The sequence below is a fragment of the Histomonas meleagridis genome (genome assembly GCF_020186115.1).
Source record: "Histomonas meleagridis strain 2922-C6/04-10x chromosome Unknown contig_120, whole genome shotgun sequence".
NCBI classification, from domain to species: domain Eukaryota; phylum Parabasalia; order Tritrichomonadida; family Dientamoebidae; genus Histomonas; species Histomonas meleagridis.
Genome location: NW_027150760.1, coordinates 19,840 through 38,470, shown reverse-complemented (window position 1 = coordinate 38,470; position 18,631 = coordinate 19,840). Strand labels below are relative to the sequence as shown.

Below are 18,631 nucleotides of genomic sequence, written 5' to 3'. Positions count from 1 at the left end.
CATTTTTGTTCTCCACCTTTCACAAATCAAACGCAGATAAAAACCGTCATTAACTATTCAATTCACAGTTCAGTGACGGTGTAAAGAAATATCGACATTTGATGTGAAAAAATATAAGATCGGCGCTAAAATGAACATAAGCATTGACCAACCCTCTATTCAAGAAAAAGTCGAACGAATGAGCGATAAACTCACCAAACTAACTAAAAACATTATGCAGATATCAACTGAAATTGAAGCTTATCAATCTATATATAATCAATCAGTAATTTATTTATTACAACTGCAAAAAGAAAACGACTCCCTAAAATACCTTTTTAAGAAAGTTAAAGCCAAGTTTGATGAATTAACATCAGATTCTCAAGAATCTCAAATTCCAAAAGTACCTTTAATTTCTTCACAACCAATATCAACTGAAGTTTTTTCAACCTGCAGTATCCCTTATGAAGTTACGCCCGAGAATACCAAGATCAGTCTCAAGTATGCAATCAAAACCAATTCTGTTATTTGTTCCATTTCTTTTGATGGCACAGGTAACCTCTTTGCCTTTAGCAATAGCAAGTCTGTCTTTGTTGTCAATACTGAGCAAGGCACCATATTTACATGTTTTGAAATTCCGAATAATGTTCTTTGTAAAGAAGATTATCCACGTTCTTTACGCATTAGTCCTGATTCCAACTACATTGCTGTTGCTGGTCCTGACAACAGCATCATATTATTTTCAATTCCTCAAAACAAGATAATCTCCAATCTAACATATCATGAAAATCGTATTTCGTCGCTGCTTTTTTCACGAGACTCCACACGTCTTTATTCTGGAGGATTTGATGGTAAGATATGTATCTGGGATCTCACCACCATGAAACTCATTAAGTCCGTCGTACGCGATCCGATACCATCACAAGGTAAGTCAGGTCCTAATATGGTCTTAGCCTTAGCCAAAGATGCCGATGATGAATTCATCGCAGTTGGCTTCATAAACGGAAGTGTCGGGATCTCCGACATGAGCTTCTCTCAGCCAATGACATGTTTCCGTGCGCATGAGGAATCGAAGTACCTATTGGATGTTGCGATCTCCCCATACGACGGCGTATTAGCGACATCGTCGCATGACAAAACGACGAAAATCTGGTCGTTAATCGGCGTTGCGAAGTGTAAACAAGTCCTTGGCGAGCACACTGATATGGTGCTGTCAGTCTGCTTCTCCCCTATGCAGTCGATATGTTTCACAGGTAGTAAAGATGAAACATTTAAGGCTTGGGACTATAAGAAAGGAGAACTGCTGTTCTCAATGAGAGGCCACACAAATACATTGTTCGAAATTGCTCATCATCCTTCAAAGAAAATGATAGCAACGTGTTCGGGCGATGCACATGTGTGCTTGTGGGAATACGATTTGCCTTAACCCTTTTGAGAAAGATTGTTTTGACAATAAAAATCAAACTATATGTATATACACATGTTTAGAAAAATAATAAAGAAAATTATGTTTATGTTGTGAAGCGAGTTTGCGTTTTGGAGTAGTAAATTGGTTGTTTTTTTTAATAAGTTTATAATAAATTTCAATTCTTTTTGTGTTTGCTTAAATCAAAATAAAGTAATGACTTGTAGTTGCAGGAGGTTACGGAAAACGATAAACCGTTGTGTAGAGAATCGATTTAAACGGTTTCTTAGAACTTCGATTTTGCTATGAAAAATAAAATTGAACGTGATGTTTATTCATATATTTTTTGATGCTAAGAATATCTTATGCAAAGCTTAGCATATAATGCCAAAATGGCAACACAATTGGATAATCAACTTTTGAATTTGCATTTTGAAAGTGCATTGTGCTATAAAACAACATCATAGAATATAATAGCAGATAAGGACATCGGCACTGATAATTTTTGATCCAAACTTTTTGTATTTTCTGTAACCTCCTGTAATTTTTCCGTAACCTCTATAAAAATGCTGTAATATTATCAAGAATAAACATACTATAAAAATAGACTACAGTGAAAAACCTATTATAGACTGGCACCTTAATGTAATCGACTTCTACACTATAGTATTATTCATAGAGAACATATTTAGTATATATATATATTTAATAATTTTTTTTTCGATTTAATTTTGTAATTTTCGCAATATTCCTATTTTTCACTCACTTCACCAAGAAGAATGTTTACACGAAAAAATCTTTTTTCTCAATTTTCTTTAGATATTATAATTAATTCATATTTTTGGGACTGAATATATGCTGAAATTTCTATTTGCCAACAAACTATATAAAAATTTATGATTTATCTAAAATTTTGTTGTCGGTCTACAGGTTTTTCACCAATGTCTGTTTCTTTATTGAATAATTATGAAAATGTGTAATTTTTGATTTGTTAGAAAGATAATAACTCTAAGTATTTTAAATAAGGTTTCATTTAAATTTGAAAATTAAAATCACTATTTCAAAATTTTCATTTGGCATATCCAAAAGAAGTATTAATTTTTCGAAAAAGTACCTTATATTTTTAAATAATTAATTAATTTTTTTTAAGCCAAAATAAAAACATAAAAATCATTTACGGCATCAACTAATTAACTATTTATTAATATCATCATCATCGTCGAAATGGTTTTGATATATATTTAACTTTACAAAATTTCGTATTGTTCCAGTTGTTGTCTTTGTCTCTATTTCGAGTTTGAAATCGGCCTTCACAAGCGTGTTTTTCTTGTCAGTGATTGGATGAAATGTCCAAATTTTCTTCGAGCCAAGCTGTAGACAGAAAGGTATTTGTGTTCCTGGCAAAGGATTGCCATTTACCAGCTCATAAGAGAAGATCTGTGTGTTAATTGTTGGAGATGATCCTAATTGTTCTGATACATAAAGATGTGCAGTCATCATTAAAATGTTCCTTTCTTGTGGAGAAACAAAAACCAACTGGCCTTCAATCTTTTCGTTATTGGAATATTCTAATTTAGGCAACGATAATTGACATGATAAATTGACAAGGTCAATAGGTCTGATCTTTTGTGGAGACATAGGCCTGGCCATAGTGCGCGGGTTTAAAATAATAATGGGTTGGGTGAAAACAAAGTTTGATTTGAAAAATGAACGAGAAATAGTAACAATTATTGTATACCTAGCTTTTACTTTACGTCCATTATATGATGGAAATGTTATCTTTTCTTTGGGAATATCAAAAGATTTGGTAAAACTTTTGATATTTGAAATTGATCCATTCTCTGAAAGATTTTTTTCACTAATAACTTGATCTTTAATTTTATTGTTACCATGGAGATTATTATAATAACTAACAATAAGTTTAAGAGAAATTCCTGTTGGAGAAAATTCTTGATCTGAGATAAATTCAAATCGACCCAGGATATTTTCGCCACAAAATGCAATCGGAATATTTTTATTTTCTATTTGCAAAAGATCAATATATTTTTGATAGCTTTTATTCTGTTGTATATAAATCGTTCCTTTAGGGATCATTTTGCTTTAGGGTGCCCCGTTAGAGAACGTTAAGAGTAAATGCTTTTTTTGAAATGAAATTCCATAAAACATATATAAAATTCCTTAAATTTTTAAGCAATATTAAAAGACCCAAAACGCCGAAAGTAGAAGCATAAAAATTTGATTTATTTCTAGATTTTTTCACAGAAACCATTTTCTGGGTTTTGATTTTTTTGCACCGTTTGTTAACCGATTTCTTAGAACTCAATTCAATTTCTCCATCGTTTTGAAACTGCTTAAAAAGAGATGGCCTACCTTTTAGCGAATGACATCCAAACAATGCAACATCAACTAGATGAAATATGTCAAAATTCTCTAAGTATTGGTGATTGGTCTGATACTCCAGAACTAAGAGAATCACTACAAAATGATGTTAAATCACTTATGGAGCTTTCCCAACAAGTTAAATCCACAATAATTTCTCTTCGAGAAAAAGGAGATCCAGAAGTTGACAGTTACCAACAACAATTTGATCAACTTCGTGCTGATATGCAAGATAAATTACCGGGAGTTTTACAGGCTTTGCGAAGATGCTACGACTCCATTCACCCTCAACAACAACAACCGGTTCTTAATCAACCCCTTCTTGATCAAGAACAACTTGACGGCGAAACAGAGTATCTTGAAATTATGGAACAAGAAGTTAACCAAATTCTCTCAACAATGAGAGACCTTCAGCAAATTTTCCAGCAGACACTTGAGGAAATTCAAAAGCAAAGGCATTTACTCGTGAGTGTTGATTCCATTGTTACAAGTTCTAAACAAAATATGCAATCTGGAAACGTCCAACTTGAAGAAGCTCATAAACATCAAAAAGGCTCATCCAGAGCAATGTGTATCATCATTGTTATTATTGTTGTTATTGCTATAGGAGTTGTTGTGTTTTGTTCCTTGTATTTCACCAGAAAGTAAAAAGGCTATTGAATTCTTATTTGTAAAGTACATAAAAAGTGGGATTGATCTTGTTTTAATCGTTCATACAAAGTTCTTTCTTGGAACTCAACATATTAAAAATCTAAATTAATTCATTATTGATCATTACAGCAATGTGTTTTATCACGAATTTATATATAAACAATTAAAACTCATGAGCAATTTCAAGTTTCCATAAGTGCCCGTTTATTGAATTGACAATGTTTGTTCAATACAACACAATGGCTTTGAATGAAACTGTTATTGAAATATCTCAAGAACTTGATATAAAATTCTCATCTGAACGCAATTCTGAAGATATTGCTAGAGATGCAGAATCGTTTATCATAAAAATTGTTGAACTTGCAAATCGTATTCGAAAACATAAACATATGACTTGGTTGAAAGCATCAGATATAAATGAATCATTAAAATCTAAAATGCTCCAACCTCTGTATGGTTATCAGTCAAATGAAATTGAACAACTCGTTCATATTGGTCAAGTTTCTGATCTCGACATTCTTGCCTATGATGATGAACAAATTCCCCTCACTAGCTTTGCTCACTCTCCACTCAAAGGATATCCACAAGATAGGCTTTTTGATTTTCATTGGCTTGCAATTAATGGAATCCAGCCACAAATTGAACAAAATGTTTGCGAGCATGATATAAAGCCTACTATTCCCAATCGTCTTCTACCACTTACAGAGCAAATGCGAGCCACTGATCAATCTGTATTATTAATTTCATCCAAAACCATTTTACCTCAATCTCTCCAAAATTATTATTGCTCATCTCTTGAGACCATTAAGCAGCGTTTTAATTCACAGACCGAAACCACCGAATTTTTAAAATTGTTAGATTCATTATCCAACGAAACTGCCATTCAACCCTTACTTCCTTTCTTTCTCAAAGTCGTTAGTGAGACCATTGTTACTAATGGCAAGAGTCCCCAACATCTTCAAGTATCACTAAATCTTGCACGAGCACTTTTTTCCAATGCACGACTTGACACCGAGCTTTTCCTTCATTCATTTATATCTATAGCCATTACTCTTCTTGTACATTCGCCTCTCGGCGATGACCATCTTGATGACATGTACAACCTCCGATCATCGGCCGCCGACTTTTTGAATGTTATCGTTCTCAAATCACAACATCAATTTCCAAAACTTCAACAAAATATTGCTGAATATTTAATATCGATTGTATTTGATAGTAGGCTTTCACTTCCATCACAGTTAGGCGCAGTACTTGGATTACAATGCGTAGATAAAGTATATATTCGAAATTTGTTGATTCCAAATTTACCTTCAATGTTTACTACTATAAGAAATGAAATGAATAGCAAAGATATGACTTTAAGAATTCAATCTTCACATTTATATGGCGCTTTGTTAAGATTATGCGCACTATGTTTTCATCCCGATTACTTCGATGGTGAATTGGAAGAGGAATACAAATGCGTTTTTGATGCAATCGTTGGGTTCTTCGGCGACGACTTTTTGTCGTTTTGCGAATTCCCTAAAAATTAAATACAGAGTTTGTGTAAGTTAAGAAACATATGTAAATATAAGATTTTTAATAAAATATTAATAATTTTCATTGAATCTAAGTTTTTCTAATTAGAAGTAAACTTGACATATCAATTGATTTTAAAAATATAATGAACACGAAGACATCCCAATATGTCCAAAGGCATAATTTGTTCATTGTAACTTTAAGAAAATCTTTTGCAAATTCAATTTAATTTCAGTGCCTCTCACAAAAAACTGAGTCCATTGGGAAAAAGCAAAGCAGCTGAATTTTAACTGTTGGGGGAATATTAAATTTCGTATTACTCCAATTATTTGATATTATTTATATAATTAGAATAAAGATAAAAGTAGATTATTAAGCAATATTTAGAGGTTATTCTAATGTACAAAATATAAATCAACTGTTTTAATTTTTTTTTTTCCGTATAATTTTTTCGAACGATCATTTTTGCCATAAAATATCTATCGTCCTCTATCGTAAATAACGTATTTTTTCCGAGGTATAGTTCAGCATTGCCAAATAATTTTTAGAAAAACACATTAAAAATTTCAATTGAAATTTTTATAACTAGAAAATATAAAATCAAATATCTTTAATGTGGTTTCCAGTCGACTTGCTCCAATCCCTGGAACGTGTTCTTGAGTCCATTTGGATTTGCCCATTCCGAGTTCATGTATGAGTCATCGTCGTCATCCTGTATCCGCTTTAATTCTTCGGCCTTTTTGTGCATTGCCGACATCATCTTTATCTGTGCTTCTTTACTCATGGAAATTTCGCGTGGAGGAGGACCAGATTTTGCATCAGTGAGTTTGGCAATGGCTTTGGTGCGTGAATTGTTGCCTAAGTAATCACTGACTTTTTTGTCGCGCTGAAGTGATTTACGTGCCCACCAGAGTTGGCATGTCTGTGGATCAAATTCGCCACTAACATCAGCGCCTTCTAAAACCTTGCGAACAGGTTCTGTTGGTGGAAGACCTTCAGGATAAATTATGGATACTGCTCCTGAAAGTCGTGCAAGCTCTTCGGACATAAAAGATGGAGTGAAGTTGAATTTTTTGGTGACTTGATCAGGAGAAATTGCTGTCTCAGCATCTGAAATGGCACGTTCAAGAATTCCGGCATTTTCTGGTGGATTACTGCGCTCATCGTTTTCACCCATGGGACCACTTTTGATTAACTCTTTTATATATTCAACTAAACAACGGATTCTTAAAATTGTATTATGAATTGCAGCTATTTCGGTGATAACATCTGAAATGCTAGCGTCATTTGTGGTTTCATATAAAAATTCTGTTTCTTTTGTTGTTTGAAGGTGGAAAATGACCATTTTTATTAAATGGCCGATTCCAAAATTAACGATTATTGGGGTGCCCCTAAATAAAGTATTCAATATAGCCACTTTTGCATTTTATTGGGAATGTTAGCTAGCTAACATCGAATTATGGTTTATTTTTATTATACTTTATTAAAATACTTAGCATTTCATTCATCATAAAATGCTTCGATGCTGATTACTCAAATTCCTTTAAAAACACAATTTAAAATAACATCGATTATGCTTAATGAAACTCCATAAATTCATTCCAAATTACCACAATAAGAAGTACTGAAGATTAATGAGATGTCTATGTTATTGGATGATTTATTGTATAATATTTTATTGCGTTTTGCATTATTTTAAAGCTGTTGGCATAATATTATCATTATCAATACATAAAATATTTACAAGTCAAAGGCTTCATAACTGTGAGTAAGCATAGCGAATGTGAACCAATTGAATTAATGCTTGAATAGAACAAACAAAGTAATAAATCGAGGTGCTTTAAACTTATTTTACTTTTACCTATGAAGAAGGTGCATATTCATATAATTTATTCAAATTGATTATTAAAGAAAATGTTTGTTTGATTGGAGCTGACAGTTCATAATTATGATGGCGCCTGGCTTTTATGTGATAAATTCTTTATAATGAAGTTCTTAATGAATACATTATGCATTATAAGAAGAATTTGATTATCAGATTGTCTGCTAGCGTGGGCGTTTTGAGTGTCATAATAATCGGATCTATAATTGCTTTTGTGGTACCTAGAAAGAGGTAGGAAAAATATTAAACTCAATTTATGATGAACAAATTTTCTCATCACACATTTATTAAATAGTTATTTATTCCTTTTATTTATTGTTTATTTTTGGTAACTAAAAGCATTTGAGTATTTCTAAATAAATGAAAACAATCTCATATTTAGATTTGATATGATTTCCAACAACATGGAAATTTTTGATTGAAAGAATGAGACGTTAGATGGATTTTTTTTTCTAAGAACTTGTATTTTTTAAATATAGTAATAAAGGGAAGTAATTCTTTTAAAAAAGCTTTGCAATGTTCTTTTATTTTGGCGTACTTAACTTGAAACATTATTTTAATGGATCTATCGAAATCATTAGAATCCATTATCTTCAATCCCAGTGAAAAAAATTTTGAAACATCAGTTCAAGCAATAATTAATTTATTTGTTGATAGACTACCATATATTATTTACGAAAATTTAGATGATTTAGAGGTTCCTAATGCAGATTATATAGACCAAGACTTCAATGAATATAATTATTTGATAAAACTATTTCCAGAAATGAATGTAATTTATAAAAACTTGAAGTATTATTATTAAAATGTTCCTAAAAGACAACGAACTAATGAATTAGGTATGTTATTAGAGGAATGTCATATATAAAATGTTTATTGATCATACTCACGATAATTATTTAATAAGTTCTGATTACACAGGGATTACTCATCATGAAGATTTATTTGAAAACGAAGAAGAAGAGATAACTATGAAATATACACTAATGTTAATCAAGATTTAAAAGTTAATGGTAATATAGAATGTGATAATATTAATGGTATTGATACTGATAATATTTCTTAAATAAATCATAATTTAACTAATGAAAGTTTAATTGATATAAATAATAAATTAACTGGTATTATCTACAACAAGGATGTATTAGAAACTAATGAAGAAGAAGATATTTATGATATATATACTAATATTAATTAACGATGAAAGTTGAGAATAGTGGCAGCAGAAATTTTGTCACATGTAGCTTGTAATATATGTGAATATTGATTATAAACAATATCCGTTTTAACTGTCATAAATATCTATTATGATTATTATGTATTTACATATAATTAATTATGAATCGACTAATTCGTTAGTACACATATATAATTATTTATTTACATGTAAATAATAAAAAAATTCGATATGACTTTTATTCAATTAGTATTTATCTCTAAAAAATACAAGGAAACAAAATCTGTTGTATGATACATTGAATTTTGTGTCAATCAACGAAATTTATAACTCCAACATAAACAATTTATTTTTTGCTTCTTCTTTTAACAAGTGCAACAATTATAACCACTGCAATAACAACTATAACTAACACAGTTACAACTAATCCGATTATTGTTCCTGTTTTATCAGGTTCAATCCAAGGTTCTGTTGCGTTTAAGTTATTCTTAAAATATTTTAATAAAATTTCTTTTCTTTTTGTTGTTTCCACTCTTGGCCCATTAATCCATTCATGTTCCACGCTCCAACCATTCCATTCTCTAAATGCATGATAAGTCCAATCCCAATTTCTTTCTTCGGCAATCTTTATTACATCTTCAATATAATCTTCAGCGCCTTTAGCCCATAAAATCGCAGAAAACTCGCCCATGAATATTTTAGCATTATGTGCTTTTTGAAAGTCAATTAATGTTTTATAATAATTTTCTATTGCCGATTTATTATAATAAGTCCCATCAAAAGAACCAGGATAAGAACCAGAATTGTTTGGACATGATTCCAAAACTCCTTGATGAGTAAATTTATGAGGAATATAAATATGTATTGAATAAAATATATCTTTTAATGGAAGCGCATAATAAATATAACGATATGCATCTGATTGAAAATTAAATTCAATAATAATTGGTGTATATGGATCTATTTCTCGAATGATTTTAGCTACTTGATATTGACTTTGTAAATAATCAATAAATGCATTACTGTTATGAGATGGTTCATTAATTAAATCATATGCCCATAACATTTTACAATCTTTAAAGCGTGTCGCAATTGTTTTCCATATTTCGATATATAAATTATGAAATGTTTCATTCTCATACATTATATTGCCTCCAGATCTGCCTCCTGGTGATTGGTGCATATCAATAACGATCCATATCTTTAATTCTTCGGCCTTTTGAAATACAAGTTCAAGTTCATCAAGTTTATAATTAATCCATTCATTGTATTGAGTAAGGTTATTATAATCGCCTTCATATGATGTAAGTTGCCATCGGAAAATATTTCCATTCCAACTTTTAAAATCTTCAAAGTCTTCTTCTTTAAACTTAGTTGGTGACATAGCACCACGAGCTCTACTACGTGATAAAACGCGTTGAGTATATTCACATTGATAATCAATTGTTGACAAAAATTCAGGTTCAATTGTCTTGACAACTTCAAATGTCATGTTACTAAAATAAACAGTCCCTGTAGAGTCTTGGAGACCGAGGAACATATTACCGGCTGAAACATTGTCCATTGCATATGTGGTGACTTTGTATGTAACTTCAGTCCAAGGATGTGTACCAGATATAATAGTGCTTTGACCAGGATATACAGTTTGATTGTTTTTTTTATAAGAGTACATGAGCTTGACGCCATTCCAACTATCTTTTGGCGGTGAAACATTTTCGGAAGCTATCCATGCAGTCACAATTAGAGTACGTTTTGCAAAATGATCAGCAGTAAAATTATAACTCGCTCCATGAGTATACAGCTTTGTAGATTCATCGGTCCATTGAACTTTTAGGCATGATCGCCCGTTATATTGTGTAAGTTCTGCATAATTTGGAATATTTGAAAAATATCGATCTGACGTAAAATCTTCAACACGGACAACTTCTGAGTGAACAAGAAATAAAAGGTTCCAGAAGCACATCAAATTTTGGCTGGATTTCTAAAAAAAAAATTAAGTTACAGCCGCCCCATAATTTGAATGAACAAAGTTTTGGATGCACAAAATGATAACTTTACACTGTTTGAAACGTTCTTTTAAAGTCAGAAAGTCACTTCTTTCGAACATTTTTCAAAAAATTCCTGAGTCACAAATCGGTTTATTGGTTACTTCTGGGATGTGATTTAGCTTATTAGGGTTCATATAAATTTCACATGTTGGAAAATCTTTAGTTATTTTATTCGAACATTTCCGCAAAAAAAAATATCTCAAATTTAATCTGATTGATCACTCAACATCATTATTGATTGAATTGAAACATTTGTAGAAGAAGATGCTCATGCTAAAACAGAAAACTTTACATTAATATTTATATTTACTCAACGATGATCGTCTTTCTTAGGTGTTCTATATTTATAAGTTTTTTGTGGAGTTGGTGCGTTTGGATCTGTAAGCTTCATTCCTCCAAATACATTTGTTTCGAGTTGTTTGAATGTCATGTCAATTCTTGGTCCAATTTCCTGGAGGTGGATTGCTCTTTGCCTTTTTTCCTTTGGCGCGTTCCTTAAGCTTTCCATGAAATAGTCTTCGATTGACTCGTACATACTCAAATCTGGTATTTTTCCTCTGTCAAGCCTCTGGAGAGGATCACTAATCTGAAGATCTCTTTGTGTAACTTTGTAATGACGAAGTGAAATAACACCATCAGGGTCTTTAGAAGCGAGAACAACTCTTTTCATTAATTTCAAGTTACATTGGCCGAGTTTGATTGAAGGAAACATTCCTTGGAACATGGAAACAATGACTTGGTCTTGGTCGCTATCAGTAAATCCTTCACACACGAGAAATGATTCTGATCTTTCCTTTTTGTTGAAATTAGCTGAGTCTGGATATGCTTGATGTACATCACCAATGGTGGCGTACTTTTGTACGTCAAAATAGACAGTGGGACCGCGAGGAAATCTGGTTATTGCAAATGTAGTTTTATCTAATTTACAACGAAGGAGAATTAACATTTTGGCGCCAATAAGGGAAGAAGCTTCTGTGAAATCACGAAGCTTATTTTTAGCATGAACTCGCATTTTCATGTAAGTATATGGTGATAGCATTTTTCTTACATCATCAACTAAAGCGCGAATTGAAGAGCCAACCTCTCCAAGGTGAATAACCATTGTCATTGTTTCGACTTCTTGTTCTGCTTGTTTTTGTGGATTTGGTTTGACCTTTTGTTTTTTCATTTTGTGCCTTTGGTCATTCACAAACAGTTTTTACGGTTTTAAGAGTTTAATATATGTCACTTTTATAATAAACTTTTTTCATCAATATGCAAAGCCAAGAAAAGAAATACTTAAATGAAGCACTCCTTATTAAAAACACAGTTTTCAACCTCAATCAAGAAAACGTAGAATCGACAGTTCAAAAAATTCTATCATTTTTTGATGGAAATAACCCTTTTTCTTTTTGTTTCATTATTTGTAGAATCACCTTTTCTTTTTATTATGCACGCTCATGTGATGTAGATATGCTTCTTCATTTTTTGTCTGAGATTGGTAAGCATTTTAACAAAAACAAATTAAACATATTTGAAATTTTTGTGATTACTTTAAAAGCATTTTTTTTAGTAGATGGCTCAAATTACCTTCTGGAAAGAATGATTGAAGAGAACATTATTTCTTCCAAAGTTATTGAGTCTATTAAATCATTATATTTTATACATTATAAAGATGAAAACAACATTGAAGAATTACTACAAAGTCAACCACCTGTAGATCCTTTGTATGAAGAAAGGTGTATTAAAGTAATTTGGTCATATCTCGTCAAAAATTATGAAGAACTATCAAAGAATAATTGGGAATTACATAAGAAGTTAATTAAAGAAGGAGTTAATCCAAATGAAATTGCGAAAATAATTCGAAATGATGACATCCAAAAACTTCAAGAAATATCATCACAAACAAACTTTGATTATAATCAAATAATTGAACCATCAATTTATGAAAGATGTGATTTTATTAATCAAGGAAATGTTACATTAATTGATTATGCAGCATTTTTTGGATCAATAAATTGTTTTAAATATTTACTTATGAATGACGCAAACCCAGAAAACGCAATTAAATATGCTGTTGCAGGAGGAAATCTTGAAATTTTTCATCTTTGTGAGCAAAATTGTGGAATTTCTGTAATATTATATGAAAAATCGATTATTTTTCATCGAAATGATATATTTTATTATCTTTACAACAAATATGATATCAAAAACATAAAAAATCCACTTGTTTTTATGGATATATGTATTACATATGCTAATTTTGAAGTTCTTTCATTTTTAATAAAAGAAGGAATGAGAATAAATAAATCATTTATTTGCAAAATTGCGTATATTGGAAATATAAATCTTATTCAAGATTTTATAGAAGGAAATAATTTCCCTAATTGTATTTTGGTTCCCGCTGCTAAATCAGGAAATAAAGAGCTTGTCAAGTATTTGGTAAGACAAAAATCCATTAATATTAATGCAAAGTTTTTTAATTATTTTTATTCATGATTTCAAAATATTTTTTGGTATCTATTTGAATAATTCGATACAGCACTTATAATTGTTTCTGAAAATGGTTACATTAAAATTGCAAAATTACTTCTTAAGCAAGAAGGAATTGATATAAATGCTAAGGGTATATTTTAGTTTTAATAATTTGATGTTTTAGTTCAACATGTGATAATTATTCAAGTTATTTATGACACCTCTTATGTGGACATCAGTAAAAGGTCACACGGAAATAGCTAAATTACTTCTTGAACAAGAACGAATTGATATTAATGCTAAAGATAATTATTTGTTTTGTTTAGATTTTATTTTAATAATTTCTTATATCAAAATAATATTTGGAAATTGTTTAAAGTATTTCATACAGCATTTATTATTGCATCTATGAGAGGTCATATAGATATAGTTAAATTACTTCTAGAACAAAAAGTAATTGATATTAATGATAAAGATATTCATATATGTTATTTGATATTTATTTTAATAATTTGATATTTAAAAAGTATATTTAAAATTTTTTTAAAATATTTTTTACGGCACTTATGTGGGCATCTTTAGAAGGTCAAACAGAAATAGTTAAATTACTTCTTGAACAAAAAGGAATTGATATTAATGTTAAAAACTTTTGTTTGCTTTATTTAAAATTTATTTTAATAATTTGAAATTTTATACTAACATTTGGAAACGATTTAAATTATTTAAAACAGCACTTATTTTAGCATCTAATTATGGTAGAACAAAAATAGTTAAATTACTTCTTGAACAAGAAGGAATTGATATTAATGCTAAAGATATTTATTTGTTTTGTTTAGATTTTATTTTAATGATTTGCTATTTCAAAATAATATTTGGAAATTATTTAAATTATTTTGGACATCTATTATGAATGCATCTTATAATGGTTATACAGAAATAGTTAAATTACTTCTTAAACAAAAAAGAATTGATATTAATGCTAAAGATAATTATATATTTTATTTAAAATTTGCATCAATAATTTTCTATTTCATTATAATATTTGGAAATTATTTAGCTTATTTGTGACAGCTCTTATGTATGCTGCTGTAAGAGGTCAAGTAGAAGTAGCTAAATTACTTCTTGAACAAAAGGGAATTGATATCAATGCTAAAGATAAAATTTATTTGTTTTATTTAGAATTTATTTTAATAATTTTATATATCAAAATAATATTTGAAACTTATTTAAAATATTTAATACAGCACTTATTTTAGCATCTGATAATGGTTATACAGAAATAGTTCAATTACTTCTTGAACAAGAAGGAATTGATATCAATGCTAAAAATATTTATTTATTTTGTTTATGATTTAATTTAATAATTTGGTATTTCAAAATTATATTTGGAAACTATTTAAATTATTTGTTACAGCACTTATGTATGCATCTGCAAGTGGCGAAACAGAAGTAGTGCAACTACTTCTTAAACAAAAAGGAATTGATGTTAATGCTAAAGATATTTATTTGTTTTACTTAAAATTCATATTAATAATTTAGAAATTCAAAATAATATTTGGAAATTATTTAAATTATTTCTTACAGCACTTGATTATGCATCTGATGAAGGTTATAAGAGAATATTTCTATTACTTCTTAAATATAGGGACCTCTAGATTTTCACTCAATAAGAGAAAAAAGTTTTTATTGATTAAAAGGAACCACGGCAGAATGTCATCCGTAAAGTTATTTTAATGAAATATTTTATGAATAAATTCCTCATAATAAATTTAAATTTTCATTAAAATTGAAGAAAATCAATAAATATTGAATAAAAAAGCAATTTTTTTCACATGAGTAATTTAGTATCTCTAATATATTATTCAATTTTGTTGCACCATAATTAAAATATTTTTCCAATAAATATATAACACTCATGAAGATATAATATTAACAAAATATATAAAATTAAAAATATTTTTCATATGAGAAATTTATCAAAAAGTTCCATCGGTTTCCTTTGACACGAAAAATTTTTTTTCTCTTTGCACATATAAATCATTTTTAGCAATTAATATTTCAGCCTCAAAAATAATTCCAAAAACTTTTTACTCGTCGTGCATATTTAACTTCATCATAAGCCCATCGACTCTTTCTTCTATTTTATTCAAGTCGTTATCCATGAACGATCCCTGCAGTACCATGTTCAGCGTTTCTTGCGGGTCATCTGTTGTGTCCAACAAAGCGAAGATGTCGTTTTGCATCTTTGCCTGGTTTATGGAGTTCATTGAGTTTTGTGCGTTGTTCAAGTGCATCTCCTTACAGATCGGACATACGTAAGGCTCGTCGCCCAAACATCCGATGTGGAACGAATGTCCGCATAAGAAATGTCGCGAAGGCCGATCGATCTTCACTTTACATATTCGACACATATCAGGCCGTATCATGAAGTAATCATTTTCCATTTGCGATATATCGGAATTTATTTCGTTGAGTTCTTCGTCGAGTTTTTTCAATGTATCAGTTTTATCATTAATATCTTTTTGTAGTTTAATGATATCATTCATTATATATTTCGAAATGAATCCATAATATACTTTCGATGTGGTAACATTTTTCTCTAAGATATGTAATATCGAATATATTGGAATTATGTTCTTTTCAACTATAGTTTTGATTAATGTTTCAATGATATTTAAGTTTTGCTCTTTGGAAGTAACTGCCTTTAATAAGCATTCTTGATATAGATATGGATCTCTATCCCCAAATCGTTCGCAGATTTTCGGATATTCCGTGACATCGGAAATTAATATTAACTCGTAAAACAATCCGCGATGTTCATAGATAACCTTTAAGCCTTCAGTGATGTCTTTAAGTCGTCGTTCGACATCATTAATATCAATGTTTATGTTTTGCACGTTCTTCTTTTGAAGTTTAATGTATTCGTTCTTCATCTTCTCTAATGCTAAATGTTCTTCACGTATAATAATCAATGCTTGTTCATCAGAATACTTCGCTTTCGGATGCAATAAAATCGAAGTAAGTTTCGACGTGTTCGCTTTAAGTGAACATGAAATATAATCATTCCAAATAGTTCGGCTCATTTTATCTGCGTCAATTTCAACTAAGCGATTAATGAACTCGATGTAATATTGCGGATATACGATGAACACCGGAGAAAATGACGCTGCTTTGCACATGCGTTGTGGATCATCATTAACACCACGTGTACAAGCGCTAACTAAGAAATTGATGAATCCATTTCGCGCTTCTTCTTCTAACGTTTCTAAGATTAATGGGCCATGTTCCAACACAACTTTCTCGATTTTGTTCGGTGGCATATTAACTAAATGATCAACAATTAATTGAACTTTATGCGCTTCAGCTAATAACTTAATATATGTTTCATGACTGTTGTTAACTTTCGCTAACTCTAACGCTAAGTCATCAAAGTTCGCATTGTCTAATGCTTCAATCGCAGCTTCAACATCATACGGAGGCTCAATTCCTTTGCGTTGACATTCGGCTGCTAAATCAATTTTTTCTTGAATAGTTTTCATACGCTTTAACTTAATGTAACAACCAAATAACAAATTGGTGTGAAGCTTATGCGATTCTTCATTAGCCGTTTTGTTGCCGTGTTCTTGTAACGCTTCGAGATATTCGATTAAATATGTCGCAAATTGAGGATCTAAAAATTTCTTAATGACATATGATGGTTCGAGGTAACCAATGGCTTCTATGTATTCATGAATGGCTTCTTGGTAATTACGCTTCTCATAAAAAGAATCACCTTTGTTATGATGAATTATCGGGATGACGGTTGGACTAAGATCATCTTGATTCGCTTGGGCCAATTTAAAGGCTACGTCATATTGGTTATATTTTTGGCAAAGTTGGAGAACTTTGGTTTCAATATCGGGCTCATTTAATAATGCAATTTTGCCATCATCAAGAATCAAGGTAAGTGAGCCCCATTCGTTCAGGAGATAGCATACTTTGATTCCAAGATGGCTAACACCGAAAATACAATGGATTTTCGGATCATATATTTTCAGTGAATTTGTTGGTTTGTCGGTTTGGACAATGGAAACAATGTACTGACGGAACCTGAAAAGCTTCATGGGTTTGACATCAAGAACTATGTCCTCGTTAAGTAATCTTCCTTTTGATGAATATATTGATACAACATTCTTACGACAAAGATAGAGATTTCCATTCTCTCCAATAAAAGCTGTTTTCTCTCCAGGCTCAGGAGTATAACCAATTGCATCAATTTGACTATATTTGAGTTTTCCATTATTGAGACCAAAACAGTTGATAGTTTGTACAGTTGGGACAAATATGAAGGAAATTGGTTTCCTGTTCTTGTCGAGACCTGAGCTAAAGAATATTCCTGTGATTTCAGAATCCATATCAAAGGTTTGTGGTTTAAGTGTAAGCTTTTGAACTTTATCAGTATCTTTGTTGGGGAATGTATAAACAGTAAGTGTTTTCTTGTTTAACGTAAAGGCTACTTTTGTTAAATCTCCTGAGCATGAGATAAATGGTATCTCAGTTGTACCTTCAGTACTTATAGTAAGTTCATACATTGGTGAAAATAAAAGTGCATTACAAATTGTAAATACATAGGAATCTTCAGATTTGCTAACAATGAGAATTTTTGAAGAATCTGATGAAACTTGAAGGAAAAGAATTGGTCCAGTTGTTTCAAAGTCGGATTGAATAATATCTGGAGGATCAATTGAAGCAAGAACATGAATATGACCATCATTTGTACCAAACATTACCTGGCTAAAATCAGAAGAAACACATGTGATTTCCATTGTCTGGAGTTCAGGGATTTCTGGTACATCTTTTTGCTGAAAGAAGTGATAAGTTTTCCAGGGTTGCATTTTTGGAAGTAACGGTTACTGGAAAATTGCTAACTTGAGGTGCCCCAAAATGTTTCACATCATTTTATAGCAAAATAAAAAAATAGAGCCGTAAATGATCATTCTAATCAACTTACCCTTATAGCAAGGATAATTTTATATCAAATTTGAATTTTTGAATAGTTGATAAATTATTTTCAAGATGCTCAATTAATAATTCAAACCATTATTCATATGTTATTTGAACAAGAAATTAATAAGTTTGATTTTTTAAGTATATAGATT

The 18,631-nt window shown here is 30.5% G+C and overlaps 8 protein-coding genes across 8 annotated transcripts; 3 read left to right on the top strand and 5 right to left on the bottom strand.

The window, feature by feature from the left end:
- Positions 1-214: 214 nt before the first annotated feature.
- On the top strand, positions 215-1,405 carry GO595_001167 (Transcriptional repressor tup12-related protein; the record flags this gene model as incomplete). The annotated part of the gene is made up of 1 exon (XM_067913935.1): positions 215-1,405. One exon carries the CDS (start codon positions 215-217, stop codon positions 1,403-1,405), a length of 1,191 nt encoding a protein of 396 aa, XP_067778637.1.
- A 1,173-nt stretch (positions 1,406-2,578) lies between these two features.
- Positions 2,579-3,022, bottom strand: GO595_001166 (Vacuolar protein sorting-associated protein 26; the record flags this gene model as incomplete). The annotated part of the gene is made up of 1 exon (XM_067913934.1): positions 2,579-3,022. One exon carries the CDS (start codon positions 3,020-3,022, stop codon positions 2,579-2,581), a length of 444 nt encoding a protein of 147 aa, XP_067778636.1.
- A 723-nt stretch (positions 3,023-3,745) lies between these two features.
- GO595_001165 (syntaxin-12-like) lies at positions 3,746-4,411 on the top strand (the record flags this gene model as incomplete). The annotated part of the gene is made up of 1 exon (XM_067913933.1): positions 3,746-4,411. One exon carries the CDS (start codon positions 3,746-3,748, stop codon positions 4,409-4,411), a length of 666 nt encoding a protein of 221 aa, XP_067778635.1.
- A 221-nt stretch (positions 4,412-4,632) lies between these two features.
- On the top strand, positions 4,633-5,946 carry GO595_001164 (transcription initiation factor TFIID subunit 6; the record flags this gene model as incomplete). Its single annotated transcript, XM_067913932.1, has 1 exon — positions 4,633-5,946. The coding sequence occupies one exon, from the start codon at positions 4,633-4,635 to the stop codon at positions 5,944-5,946; it is 1,314 nt and encodes a 437-aa protein (XP_067778634.1).
- Positions 5,947-6,542: 596 nt separating this feature from the next.
- GO595_001163 (UPF0769 protein C21orf59-like) lies at positions 6,543-7,277 on the bottom strand (the record flags this gene model as incomplete). The annotated part of the gene is made up of 1 exon (XM_067913931.1): positions 6,543-7,277. One exon carries the CDS (start codon positions 7,275-7,277, stop codon positions 6,543-6,545), a length of 735 nt encoding a protein of 244 aa, XP_067778633.1.
- Positions 7,278-9,337: 2,060 nt separating this feature from the next.
- Positions 9,338-10,954, bottom strand: GO595_001162 (cellulase family glycosylhydrolase; the record flags this gene model as incomplete). The annotated part of the gene is made up of 1 exon (XM_067913930.1): positions 9,338-10,954. The coding sequence occupies one exon, from the start codon at positions 10,952-10,954 to the stop codon at positions 9,338-9,340; it is 1,617 nt and encodes a 538-aa protein (XP_067778632.1).
- Positions 10,955-11,349: 395 nt separating this feature from the next.
- Positions 11,350-12,207, bottom strand: GO595_001161 (Brix-domain-containing protein; the record flags this gene model as incomplete). Its single annotated transcript, XM_067913929.1, has 1 exon — positions 11,350-12,207. The coding sequence occupies one exon, from the start codon at positions 12,205-12,207 to the stop codon at positions 11,350-11,352; it is 858 nt and encodes a 285-aa protein (XP_067778631.1).
- A 3,373-nt stretch (positions 12,208-15,580) lies between these two features.
- On the bottom strand, positions 15,581-18,367 carry GO595_001160 (vacuolar protein-sorting-associated protein 11-like; the record flags this gene model as incomplete). Its single annotated transcript, XM_067913928.1, has 1 exon — positions 15,581-18,367. One exon carries the CDS (start codon positions 18,365-18,367, stop codon positions 15,581-15,583), a length of 2,787 nt encoding a protein of 928 aa, XP_067778630.1.
- Between the last annotated feature and the right edge of the window lie 264 nt (positions 18,368-18,631).